Source organism: Chiloscyllium plagiosum, unplaced genomic scaffold, assembly GCF_037043375.1.
Source record: "Chiloscyllium plagiosum isolate Xiang-an unplaced genomic scaffold, Cpla_swu_hap1 HiC_scaffold_4, whole genome shotgun sequence".
In the NCBI taxonomy this organism is placed as follows: domain Eukaryota; kingdom Metazoa; phylum Chordata; class Chondrichthyes; order Orectolobiformes; family Hemiscylliidae; genus Chiloscyllium; species Chiloscyllium plagiosum.
This window is the reverse complement of record NW_028270142.1, coordinates 84,723,156-84,737,692: the sequence shown is the minus strand read 5'-3', so window position 1 is coordinate 84,737,692 and position 14,537 is coordinate 84,723,156. Positions and strand designations below refer to the sequence as shown.

The 14,537-nt window shown below is 40.8% G+C and overlaps 1 protein-coding gene across 18 annotated transcripts in view; it reads left to right on the top strand.

Annotated features, from left to right (window-relative positions):
* The window catches only part of dtna (dystrobrevin, alpha), a 198,598-nt gene that overhangs the window by 41,499 nt on the left and 142,562 nt on the right, over nt 1–14,537 (top strand). For all 18 annotated transcript variants that reach the window (XM_087986442.1, XM_087986441.1, XM_087986438.1 and 15 more), the window contains exon 3: nt 11,157–11,237. In XM_087986442.1, the coding sequence (XP_087842568.1) occupies nt 11,157–11,237 (81 nt within the window). The remainder of the gene's footprint in view (nt 1–11,156; nt 11,238–14,537) is intronic.

Sequence of the window (14,537 nt, the reverse complement as noted above, 5' to 3'; positions counted from 1 at the left end):
AGAGGATTCATATGCAAAGCTGACGGGGGCTGTCCTTCAAAAAGCTGTACTTGCATACTTACAATTGCGATTAAATGAAGATTCCCAGATGCATGCTACAATTAATACCCATAAAGGCTTGTCCCTATATATAAGACTACCATTTGTGGTAACGTCAGCCTGTGCAATTTTTCAGTGAATGATGGAAAACATTTTACAGAGTCTACTCCAGATTGCTATTTAGAATCATAGAGTCTTAGAAACGTACAGCTGTGAAAAGACTCATCCATGCCGACCAGATATCCTAAATTAATCTAGTCCTATTTGTCAACACTTCCTAAACCCTTCCTATTCATATACACATCCAGATGCCTTTTAAATTTTGTAATTGTACCAGCTTCCACCAATTCATCTGGCAGCTCATTCCATACACACACCTCCATCTGCATGGAAACGTTTCCCCTTAGGTCCCTTTTAAATCTTTCCCCTCTCACCCTAAACCTATGCCCTGTAGTTCTGCATTCTCCCACCACAGGGAAAAGACCTTCTCTATTCACCCTATCCATGCCCCTCATGATTTTATAAACTCTATAAGGTCACCCCTCAGCCTTCAAAGCTCGAAGGAAATTAGCCCCAGCCTATTCAACCTCCTTGTAGCTCAAACCCTCCAACCCTGGCAACATATTTGTAGATATTTTCTGAACCCTTTCAAATTTCACAACCTCCTTCCTAGATGATGTGCTAATATCCCTCAATACCATTATGGGCATAAATTTGTAATAATGATGGACTATAAACCCTTGCTGGATCTACTTAAAAAAGAAAAGGAAGTGCTGCCCATAGTTTCAGACTGAATTCAACAGTGGGCTTTAATATTTAGTGAGTATAATTACAAGTTGGAACACCATCCAGGAAGAGAAAGTGAGGACTGCAGATGCTGGAGATCAGAGCTGAAAATGTGTTGCTGGAAAAGCCCAGCAGGTCAGGCAGCATCCAAGGAACAGGAGAATCGACGTTTCGGGCATAAGCCCTTCTTCAGGAATGCCCGAAACGTCGATTCTCCAGTTCCTTGGATGCTGACTGACCTGCTGGGCTTTTCCGACACCATCCAGGAGGCCAAGTAGCAAATGCAGATGCATTGAGCCACCTCCTGCTGGCAGCTACGCCACCAGATTGTACCACCATTGGAAGAGCCCATAATGGTTTTAAAAAGTTGGTAGTGATGGGGAAACCAAAGGGCTGTCACTACCAGATTTGAAACCTTTCTGGATCTGTAGAATATGGCCTATTATGGGGAGGAAGAGTGATTTGTCCTGAACAAAGATAGTCACCAAGTACTGGCTTAACTCCAGTGTTATCCAGAGGTTTTCAAAATGAAGATGCGGGTGAAAAGTTATTTCTGGTGGACAGGATTGGATGACAACATAGCTGCATTGATGGGGCAGTGCCCAGTACGCCAACACGGACAAAGATTACAGCAAGTCCCTCCCCAACATTCGTGGGAATGGCCAGGTAAACCCTGGACTCAATTACACATTGACAATGTAGGTCCTTGCATAGGCTCATCCACAATTTGATGCCTATGGTTTACCAGCAGGGAATTTGAGTGTTTCCTAAAATCTAATAATATTCAATATATAAGAACTGCTGCTTACCATCCATTATTCAGTGGTGTGGCAGAAAGAGCAGACCAAACTTTGATGGCAGGCTTATAACTATAGCTTCACTAATACCAAACTGTCCTGGTTCCTATTTGATTATAGGACTGCCTGTCATGCAGCTACAGGTATAGCACCAATAGAGTTGCTAATAGGAAGAAGACTCCACACCAGATTAAATCTGATCTTGGGCCTGGGAGCGGATGGGTAAAATGGCATCAGGAATGCGAAGGCCAGACACAAGACTCCGCTAAGTAAGAGAGACAGTTTACTTCAGGGGACAAAGTTTGGTGTATGAATCACAGGAATGGTCATGCGTGGGTAAGAAACATGCCAGGTTAGATCCAGTGACATATAAAGTTTGGGTAGGTGCAATGGTCCTGAGCAAGCACATGGGCCATATGAAAGCAACAAACTCGCAAACGGTGCAGGAGTAAAATGTTCCCAACTCCTCAATAGCCATTCTGGCTGTTCCAGAACCTATGGAGGCTACTTCGAGGCCTTTGCTGTCTGAAGAAGAGAATGAATTTCTTCTGAAATGCTCCAGGCGCAAGTGGTGAACTAATGTGCATTACACACTGGCAATATCAGAGGCAAAGTTGGAGGAACCAGACCCGGTGTTAAAATGCCCCAGGAGAAGCTATAAAAAAAAAGAACCAACCTATGAACTCAAGACTCAGAGGGGAAGAGTTGTAGTAGTTGTAACTACATCAGCCAGGTGGACTCATAGAATATGAGTTCCCTGATTGGGGCTGTTAATCTGGTCCAATCAAGGAGCCTTCCTGACAGATAAGCACAGGGGTATCAGATATCCTGGCCATTCTGAGAGCTGGCTCTGAGGGAGCTGGATCAGTGTCAGTAGCTCTCCACATGTAAATAAAGAGTGACTTGGTGATGGGCTACAACCTCTGAAGAGTTATTTCAGAAGTGTGTGGTGGAAGCCAGGCTAGGTCATCGTTGGAGCCTGTGACTTCTGCCCCAGCTCCCTGTTGGAAGGTTCACAAGTAATATGTACAGACTAGTAATAGAATTGCCAGGCTGAGAATGTCATTCAGTTTAGTCCAGGGACAAACTGAAACAACATTCTTGTGGAAGGGCTGTAGGGAAGGTCAATAGGTTCTTTTAGGTGGCTCATGAAAACCCCACCAGAGGGTATCACTGGGCCTAATACTGGAAAACTACAGATATCTGTGGATTCTCAAAGCCATGGTGATTAATGGGTAGTTTATCAAAATATGTAGAATATATTTAAATGATGAGGATTGATAAAGTAGAGAATTAAGATTCCTACTGATTAATGAGGTAAATAATTAGGACTTCAGACTAATCCAGAGATTGTATTTGAAATTTACTGCAAAAACATCAACAGATATATGGGAAACCACTTGACTCAGTGATTAATAGTTGGAACAACTAATTAAGTTGGCAATAGGAGCAAAGAGCATTGAAATACCCAAAATACAGCTTGACATTCTTGATGTGGGTTTTATTTTTTTAAAGGTCATTTACTAAAGATCTGTGCTTCATTGAACTAAATGACCATATTTTGTACAAGTGAGCAAAACCGTTCAGCTCAAGTAGCTCATTATTGTTTATATATCCGGGATCCCACCATTAGATAATTCAATTGCTGCATAAATAAATCAAGGATTTTTGACATCTGAATACTACCTTGAGACCATTTCAGCTTATCACCATTTCTGTAAAAAACATGATTTTTAACATTTAGACCAGCCTTTTACTTTGTACCTTAATCTTCTGCACCTAGAAGATTAATTCTTTCAATTTAGCACTGTGTATTAGCTCTTGCTAAAGGCACTTCTCATTCATTTATTTCAAAACTAAAGATTGGGGGTTTTCCAACATTTCCCTAAAGCCAAGTCATCTGATTATTGCAATTATTTGTAAGGCTTTTTTTTCAAACTTGTATACTTGACAATTTCCTTTAACCCAGAACTGAATGAACACTTCTGATTCAGCATAACTGCCTCGGACTGATTTGGCAGTCCAGCTGATCGCTGTTTGCTTTGTTGATTGCTGCTACATAATCACTGGATTTAATAGGCTTTGGTTTCCTACCATATCAAGATCTCTTTCCCTTACTCTGCTCAACAGCAGAGTAAGGGAAAGTTTGCTTTTTTCTTCAAAGTGTAACATGTTCTGCATTGAATTTCAACTACTGTGATTGATTGTGCCTGCTTGTAAGGTTTTGTATACTGTTCGACTCTCATCAGATTGTATTGCTTCCAAGGAGACTGTTTCGCTAACTAGTATCCAATTATTTCCTTTCAAACCAATTTGTTACCTCGTATATCATTCACTTGGTTGCTCCTTTATGATAAAAGATCATAGAGGTATAATTGAACAATTTCAGCAGGTTGAAACAGGCTCATGGTGAGTTAGCATATAACCTATTTTTCATTGCTACCAATCCATGTTCCATTTCAAGTTCACTGGGTGATATTCGCCTGTTTCTCAGTCTCACTGCTTCTTTCATTTGGTTTAAAATTATAATTCTTGGCAATATTTTCCAAGTCAATTAAAAAATAAAAAACTTCTCATGGTGAAAACTCACCTATTCACTGTGAGCCCAGTGTTGCTGGCATTGACTACTTTCAACTCCTAAAAAGCAAAGCATCCTCTAGACTTTTGAACCCCATCATCATACTCAGATGCAAGTCAAAAGTTTCCATTGTATGACGAATACAAACAGCTATGTATCAACGGGGAGAAGATTTTACAAAACATGTTTCACGACTATAGATTATGCACACTTAATTAAAAAGAAGAAAGCTGCTAATGTTGGGATAATTAATTGAGGTTATGCGCTAATTAAAATTGAAGAAAAATGTATTTTAATACTTAGGAAAATTAATTGACCACATAAGGGCCTTGTTTGAGACAAGGGATGGCACCCTTGCCATCACTTTCCAAGTGCAACTAGTGACAGGCAATAAAATCTGGCCCACCATTGATGCCCATACCCCATGTGTGAAGAAAAAAGGGGGGAGAAAAAAAATCACCATGCTCCCCATTGCTGGTTAAATACCTGAAGCAGTGTGAGATCTATTCACTTTTGTGAATGAGAAATAGCAACATGTATTAAGCATCCCTATCTACAAAAATTGGTTGAAAGCACATGCTACTGAAACCTTGCAGACTCAGACTCTAGTTCCATATGAGCAAACATCAAGAAATCATCACTTCTTTCACACATACTCAATGGCTATCCTTTGGGGAAAGATATAAATATTTTATTCTACATCTCTCCCAAAGATATTTTATTGTATTCTATTTAACCATGTATGTTTAACTCTTTATTCCCACTTCATCCTCCTTTATCACATGGTTCTTTGCATTGAGGCATTAATCTCCAACTGCAGTCTCCTCTCTTGGAAGACTTATTGATTACATGTGCCTCTATTTTTTTCTGTTGTCTAGGAAGGTGAGTGCATGGGGAAAGGGGATTGACAGCTGCTTTTCAAGCTACAATATCTCTGGAACTCACTCAGAAAGTAGTAATGTATGATCTTCCATGAGGAATTAGACTTCTGCAAAAGGATCAATTAGATGTTCATGAGTAGCACTGTCGTCTGGCTAGATGGCAATTTGGTTTACTCATCCTTGTATTTTTCAGGTTCTTTTCAAAACATTGTCTTTATGCTATAGGTAATCTTCATTAACAAGAGCTTTTTTTTCCGTGATTGTATTCTGCAAACTTGCAACAGAAAACCAAAATCTTCCGTTAAGATGCCTTATCTTCAAAATAAAATGAAACTTAAAATAAAATCTTTTAAATTACTCAATCTATCAATACCTGTCTGCAGTTTCCTTCTGTCTTCTTCATAATATACATTTCTACTTTTTGTTTGTGAATGTAGCTACCACAGCCTCACTCAATTAATTAAACTCAAGTACATAAATTATTTAAAATTTGAGGTCTCAGCACAGCCCCCTCTGGGACTCCACCTATCACATCCTACCAAGCAGACAAAGGCCCATTTATGCATAATCTCTATTTTCTGACAGTCAGCCAATATTCTGTCCAGGCTACTATATTACCTCTACAACACAAGTTATTTTCCGCAACAACCTTTGATGTGGCACCTTATCAAATGCCTTCTGGAAATCCAAGGAGAGTATATTTGCAGACTCTTTTTTATCCACAGTGCATACATCAAAGAACTCCCAATAAATTGGTTAAACATCCCTTCCTTTTGATGAAACCATGCTGACTCTTCCTTCAAGGTTTCCTAAGTGCACAACTATAATCTCTAATGATCAATTCTATCACCTTTCCTGTGACAGACATAAAGCTAACTGTAGTCTCCTGTTTTCTGCCTCCCTTCCTTCTTGAATAGAGGCATTTATTTGCTACTTTTCAGTCCAATAGAACCTCTCCAGAATCTAGGGAATTTTGGAAAATTAACATCAACACATTTAGTATCTCATTAGCAACCTCTTTTAAGACCCTTAAATGAAGTCCATTTGGACCCGCAGACTTGTCAGCCCACAGCTCCATCAGTTTGTTCAGTACTACATTCTTCATGATTATAATTTCATACCTAATTCTTCGCTCCCTTCTGCTTCCTGATATACAGCAATTGCTAGAATGTGTTTTGTATCTTCTTTAGTTAAAGCAAAATAATTCTTTTAACTTCCTTAGTACCTTCTAATAACTCCCATTCTCTCCCTCTGGAGGACCAATAAAAACTTAATTTTTTTCATTTCTAAATACTCTAGCTGTCTGTTTTTCACATCCTCAGACACTCTCATTTTTTGCTGCAGGTTATACTTTTAGTTGTTCCCTGCAGTTCTTTGTATTATGACTGTTATCTGACCACCTACTCACCTTTGCTCAGTTATATGCTTTTTCCCTAAGTTTGATGCTTTCTTTAATTAATTTGATTGAGCTTAGATGGTAGGTTCTCCCTGTCACATTTTTCTTCCCAGGAGAAATATACTTATTTTGAATATTCTGAAATATCTCCTCAAATGTCTTCCACTGTGTCTCTATTTATTTATACCCAGTCTTGTATACCAGTTAACTTCAGCTAGATCAGCTTTCATTCCTAGCCAGTTGCTCTTATTTAATTTTAATGTTAGCCTTAGACCCACTGTTCTCCTTTTCAAACTCGATGTAATGTTTAATCATATTGTGGTCACTGCTACCTGGGGCTTCCCCAAGTCTGAGATAACTAGTTAATCCTGCCACATTATATAACATCAAGTCTAATATAACCTGCTCTATGTTTGGTTCCAAAATGTGCTGCTCTGGGAAGTTATCTTGGCCACGTGCAGTGACCTCCTTTCACACTACTGTCAATTTGATTTTAATAGTTTATGTGAAGATTAAAGCCACCTATGATTATTGTGATCCCTTTACCTTAAGTTCCAAACAATTCTTGTATATTCTGTTCCACATTAGGTGACAGAGACCACTCCAAGGAGTGATACTTTCTCATACTATTCTTCAACTCCATCCAAACCAATTTTACATCTTGATCTCCTGAATCAAAATCATATCCAACTATTTGCACAAATGCCATCCTTAATTAGCAGTGCTCTTCTCCTCTCTTTTATGTAGCTCACTATTTTCCTTGAATTTCATTGATGCCTTAAGATTCGGGATCCACTCCTTGTCATCCTACAGCCATGTCTCTGTAATGGCTATCAGAGCATATTTATTTACCTCAATGTGTGTCATCAATTTTCAGTTTGTCTTCATGTCATCATCATTACATTTTGTCTTGATGGTTGGTGTGTTCCTCGCTTTCTTTTTCTGCCCACTTCCGACCCTCACTTCCCATGTTACCATTTTCCTCTCTCACTAATCTCTATTCTTTGATGTACCATATCTTTCCATATTTGATTCCTTGCCTCCACTGCTTGGTTTGAGACAATCTGTACTTCGCAAGATGACCTACCCTTACACAGTTCAGTTGTAGACCATCTGAACAGTACAGTCCTTAATTTCCCCAGTAGTAGTGGCCCATGAAGCAGTTCCCATTTCTCCCATATGAGTCTTCAAGCTATGTATTTTTCTTTATAATCTTCTGTACTTTGAGTCAATGTGCAGAGATTATAAGATTTAAGGTTCTGTATTTTAATTTAGTGTCTAGCTCCTCGTTCTATGCAGAATCTCTTTCCTAGTTCTACCTCAGTCATTGGTACCTATATAGACCACAACCATTGGAACCCCCCCTTCCTTATTGCAATTTGCCTTCCAAATCTGAGCAGATATCTCAAATCCAGACACTGGGCAGGCAACATAACTGGACTCTTACCCTTTGCTGTACAGAATGGTGTCAATCCACTTTGCTGTACTATCATCTGCAACTTACCATGTGCCTTTATGTTGGCTTTTGAATGCACTTTGAAATGCATTTGAATGGCTTTCTGTACCACAGTTTGTTTAGGTTAGTTTGCACACCCTTACTCATATCCAAAGAAGTTCAAAGTATCTCATCTCAAAGCTTTTTTTGGTCGGGAGCTGAAGGCTGCTGCACTGCTGCCTTCTGGGTTCCCTTATCTTCTAAAATCAGTCACACACTCCTGTCCCTAACCACTGGCCAAATCAGAAGACTCTGTCCTGGTGTGTCTGCCTTTTAGATTTTGTTCGTGATGCAGAACTCTTGTGATCTGTTCCCCAGGACGCACAGCAAGACAAATATTGACTATGCCTGGAGGACCATTAACTCAGTGAAAGACACTCTTTGGTCTGCCCGAAACTTGAAGTTCTTCCAGAGGATGGAGTTGACCTCGACCCAATATTGCAGACTGGAATATTTCAAGATCCAGGACAACATGCTGAGGGATGTCCTAAACCATGACAGCTACTGCTAAGGCTTGGTCGGGAAAGACAACTGTATGAAGTCTTTCTTAAATGGGGGTCCATTCAGTACATATTGTCTTGTATAAGTAACAAATTTCTTTGGTTTGTTTTGTTGGATAGAGTCAAACCCCAATGTTTGTTTGTCTATATATTACCATACACAACTGAACTGCTTTAGTGACTACGTATGTATAAGGTCAGATGTCAGACGACATCAGGTTATTGTCCAACAGGTTTATTTGAAATCACAAGCTTTTGGAACATTGCTCCTTCAACAGGTGACTTCGCCAGGCCTGCGCCATGTACAACAGAGTACCTACTAACTACCTGCCCCTGGACCTTCACCTAACCCGCTCCTTTTACTGATGGTGGATGTTTGCCTCACGATCTTCAACTGCTTCTCTCGATGATAATGACTGCCTGTCTCAACTTGCCTCCTTCTGTCCAGAAATATAATTAGTCAACAAAGAGAGGGGAAATGCTGGGGGCTGACAAGATAAATTCTTCAATCCTGAAAGAGATAAAAAATGAAACTATGAAGACCCCACGATAATTTGGTGAAATTTTACTTTGGTGAGGAAGCAAAACTGAAAGTAGCAGATTGGCCATCCATGATACCTTATGTACCATTTTCTATTCCACTGATGTTGCTGCCCCCCTACCAATGTTAAGTTTCACTAGAGTCTTTCAAGACTGTCTTGACTGCAATGTGCACCAGAGGACAAGAAAGAGCAGTGTTTTTCAAAACAGGCACAGAGCTAAAGCAAGTAATTGCAGCAGTATAACAGCTATATCATAGAATCACTACAGTGTGGAAACAGGCCATTAGGCCCAACAAATCCACACTGACCCTCTGAAGAATATCCTGCACAGACTCATTCTTCCAACCTATTACGCTACATTTTCCCTTGAGTAATGCACCCAACCCGCACATCTCTGTACACTATGGACAATTTTGCAAGGCCAATTCACCTGATCTGCACATCTTTGAATTGTGGGAGGAAACCGAAGCACTAGGAGGAAACCCACGCAGAGAATGGGAGAATGTGCAGTATCCACACAGACAGCCACCTGAGGCTGGAATTGAACCCAGGTCATTGGCGCTGTGAGGCAGCAGTGTTAACCACAGAGCTACTGTGCCGTATAAGGAAATGTTTTAAGAGTCTTTCATTTAAGATGAAAGTAGCACATATCTTGATGAAGAAAAAAATTAAAATAACCAGCATAAGTTTCAAAGGAGTAATTGCGCTTGGCAAACCTTCTAGATTTTTTTTGAGGAGGTCATAAAATAAATAAGAATTTTCAGAAACATGATAAACTTTTTTATGACAAAATGGAAGAGGGTAAATAGCAACAGCTATTTCTTGTGTTCTTGAGGGTTCAAGAACATGAGGCCATAGGAACAAGAAATTTAACTTAGTGAGCAGGGGAAACCTTTTACACCGAGAGCGTAATTGTCACATATACCTGCAGCCTTATTGGTTGTGAAAAGAAAGATTTGAATTCATGTAGTGCTTTTTATGACCAAGAAATGCCTCAGCATGTTTTACAGTCAATGATGTGCGGTTGGAAGTATAAGTACTGTAGTAATGCACTATAGGAAAAGCAGCAACGCCAATAACACTTCCTCCCCCCCACCCCCACCCCCACCATAAAAGCAATGTGATAATTACGAGATAATTTTTTTTGAGACGTTAATTGAGAGAGAGATTTTGCGCAGAACACTGGGATAACTCACCTGTTCGGCTTCAACATAATACCATGAAATCTTTTGCAGTTGACTGTCATGCAGAAGAGTCCTCTGTTTAATATCTCATCCAAATGACTGCATGTCTCATCGTGTAATGCTCACACAATGTTGCAAATGTGTGCCCAGTTTAAATGTGGTTATGCCCTGGAGTGGGATTTGAAGCCAGGACTTTGTGATTCAGAAGTGAGGGGACAACCAACTGAGCCATGATTGAGACAGTACAGGTCAAAAAAAATCAACTTTGAAAATTACTTTTGATTATGGGATGAAATGCAAATGAGAATGGGTAAGGCAGTCTTTCTTGAGATGAACATAGAAATTACAACATGTACCATATTTATGTATTTCTATGATCGACAACCATGTTAGAGATGAAATTGTGCAGTAGGTGTCCTGAAATCTTGGTCCAACATACCGTGATGTGAAATTCACTTTTGCTGAGTAAATTGGTCAATAATATAGCAAATCATCAGTCCATTTTATATTCCACCCAATATTCTCTTCTTGTGACTGTTTTGATTGCTTGGTTTACAGTGCATTGTTGCTTTTGTATTTAACTGGAAGTATTTCAGTGTATGTCTGGCAGATGTTTTATTTATTTCATATGTTTTGAGCAGTGCAGTCAATTACATTTAACTTAATTAGGAAAAGGAGTGGGGAGGAAATGAGAACGATTTGTCAAAGCAAGGTGTTAATGTATTTAATGCATTGCTTCAAGTGGTGGTAGAAACAGATTCAATAATAACTTTTAAAAGACAACTGTACCTATACATGATAAGAGAGAAATTGCTGGGCTGTGGGAGCAGAGAATCTGACTACCTCGTTCTTACATGCATGACAGTATAAATGGTCTGTTCCTGCATTGAATTATTCTGTAGTTTTGTTTTACTGTTAATACTGTGATTTTTTTTAACATATTCTGTCTTTAAATCAGGAGCCCAAGACTTGGATCGTATTCGTTTATCCACTTATAGGACAGCGTGCAAGCTCCGTTTTGTACAAAAAAAGTGTAACTGTAAGTATGCTTTGTTCCACAGGAAAGTGTGTAATATTGTTTGTTTGGGTTACTGTAAAACCACTCTCGTTTATTAACGGAGATGCAGATAAACAAGGGTCGAAAATGTGTTGCTGGAAAAACACAGTAGGTCAGGTAGCATCCGAGGAGCAGGAGAATCGGTGTTTCGGGCCATGAGCCCTTCATCAGGATTCAGATGCTGCCTGAACCGCTCAGGCAGCATCTGAATCCTGATGAAGGGCTCATGGCCCGAAACACCGATTCTCCTGCTCCTCGGATGCTACCTGACCTACTGTGTTTTTCCAGCACCACACTCTCGACTCTGATGTCCAGCATCTGCAGTCCTCACTTTCTCTGTGTAGATAAACAACTCTGGTTCATTTGCATTAAGATAGTTATTTTAAATTGTTTTCACTTCTGTTCGATATCTGCTCTTGGTCCTGACAAGATCAAAACCTTTGCGTGTGGTGATTAGGGAGCAAACCCATACATCCATTTTTGCAGCTCAGTAATTTGCTACCTCAGAGTAACATCCCTCCAATGTCTAAGATTTGTATGGACCCTTAATATTGTGAAACATCTTGGGATGTCTACTGAAGAGAAATTAGTACCAAGCAATTAGAGGAAAAGTCAAAGAAAATGACGAGACAGTCAAAGTGAGAAATTTTAATGAAACACAAGAAAGTGAGGCAACTGGTGAGGCTGATAGGTTTAAGTGGAGACTCCCACAATATATCTGAAGATATTGGCCTGGACTTTGTAGTCAGTATCTTATCATTGACTGCGAAGAAAACATCCCATGAGGAACTTGCAGTCGCAGTAGAAATTTCTCCTTTCTTCACTATAGTTTAAAAAAATGTGCTGCCAAATTCAAGGGGGTGTCAGCATACAACAGTCGTTGTTTCAGCAAGTAAAGAGGCACCCAATCAGTTTAAAATACTCACATACTGTGAATCAAAAAGTTAGAGTCAAAGAGATGTACAGCTTGGAAATATACCTTTTGGTCCAACTCGTCCATGTCGATCAGATATCCTAAATTAATCTAGTCCTATTTGCCAGTACTTGGCCCATATCCCTCTAAACACTTCTTATTCATATACCCATCCAGATGTGTTTTAAATGTTGTAATTGTCCCTGACTCCTCCACTTCCTCTGGCAGCTCAATCCATACACATATCACCCTTAAGTGTGAAAATGGTTGCCCCTTAGATCTCTTTTATATCTTTCCCCTCTCACCCTAAACCTATGCCCTCTAGTTCCGGACGCCCCCATCCCAGGGAAAAGACCTTGTCTATTTGCCCTATCCATGCCACTCATGATTTACAAACTTTTATAAAGTCACCCCTCAGCCTCTGATGCTCCAGGGAAAACAGCTCCAGCCTATTCAGCCTCTCCTGATAGCTCAAATCCTTCAACCCCGGCAACATCTTTGTAAATCTTTTCTGAACCTTTTCAAGTTTCACAACATCCTTCCTATAGGAGGGAGATCAGAATTGAACGCAATATTCCAAAAGTGGCCTAATTAATGTCCTGTACAGCTGCAGCATGACCTCACAACTCTTATACTCAACGCACTGACTAATAAAAGAAAGCATACCAAGTGCCTTCTTCACTTGTGCTATCTATCTGCGACTCTACTTTCAAGAACTATGAACCTGTATTCCAAGGTCTCTTTGTTAGCAACATTCCCCAGGACCTTACCATTAAGTATGTAAGTCCTGCCCTGATTTGCCTTTTCAAAATGCAGTACCTCATATTTATCTAAATTAAACTCCTTGGCCAATTGGTCCATCCGATTAGGAACTTGTTGTACTCTGAGGTAACCTTCTTGGCTATCCATTACATCTCAAATTTTGTCATCGGAAAACTTATTAATTATATCTCCTGTGTTCACATCGATGTCATTTATATAAGTGACGAAAAGTAGAGGAACCAGCAACGATCCTTGTGGCACACCACTGGTCACAGGCCTCAAGTCTGAAAAGCAATCCTCCACCACCAACCTCTGTCTTCTACTTTCGAGCCAGTTCTACACCCAAATGGTTACTCCTCCCTTTACTCCAAATGATTTAATCTTGTCAACCAGTCTACCATGAGGAACCTTGTAGAATGTCTTACTAAAGTCCATATAGATTATGTCCACTGTTCTGCTTTAATCAATCCTCTTTGTCACTTTGTCAAAACACTCAATCAAGTTTGTGAGACACAATTCTCTATGCACAAAGCTGAAACTTTATTGCTGGAACAGCACAGCAGGTCAGGCAGCATCTAGGGAACAGAAGATTCGACGTTTCGGGCACATGCCCTTCTTCAGGAATGAGCAGAGAGTGTTCAGCAGGAGAAGATAAAAGGTAGGGAGGAGGGACTTGGAGGAGGGGCATTGGAAATGTGATAGGTGGAAAGAGGTCAAGGTGAGGGTGATAGGTCGGAGTAGGGTGGAGGCGGAGAGGTCAAGAAGAAGACTGCAGGTCAGGAAGGCGGTGCCGGGCTGGAGGGATTCGGCTGAGACAAGGTGGGGGGAGGGGGGATGAAGAAACTGGTGAAGTCCAAGTTCATCCCCTGTGGTTGGAGGGTTCCCAGTCGGAAGATAAGACGCTCCTCCTCCGACCGTCGCGTTGTTGTGGTTTGGCGGTGGATGAGTCCAATGACCTGCATATCCTCGGTGGAGTGGGAGGGGGAGTTGAAATGCTGTGTTACAGGGTGATTGGGTTGGTTCGTCCGGGTGGCCCAGAGGTGCTCTCTGAATCGCTCCGCAAGTAGGCGGCCTGTCTCCCCAATATAGAGGAGGCCACACCGGCTGCAGCGGATGCAGTAGATAATGTGGGTGGAGGTGCAGGTGAATCTGTGGCGGATATGGAAGTTTCCTTTGGGGCCTTGGAGAGAAGTGAGGGGGGAGGTGTGGGCGCAAGTGTTGCACCTCCTGCGGTTGCAAGGGAAGGTGCCGGGAGTGGAGGTTGGGTTGGTGGGGGGTATGGATCTGACAAGGGAGTCGCGGAGGGAGTGGTCTCTACGGAAAGCTGAGAGAGGAGGGGAGGGAAATATATCCCTAATCAGTCCTTGCCTTTCCAAATACGTGTAAATCCTGTTCCTCAGGATTCCCTCCAACAACTTGCCCACCACCAATGTCAGGCTCACAGGTTTTTGTTTTCCATTCCCTAGCTTTTCCTTGCCACCTTTCTTAAATACTGGCACCATGTTAGCCAACTTCCAGTCTTCTGGCGCCTCACCTGTGATTATTAATGATCTAAATATCTCCACAAGGGGCACAACATTGCTTAGATCCCATAGAGTTCTAGGGTG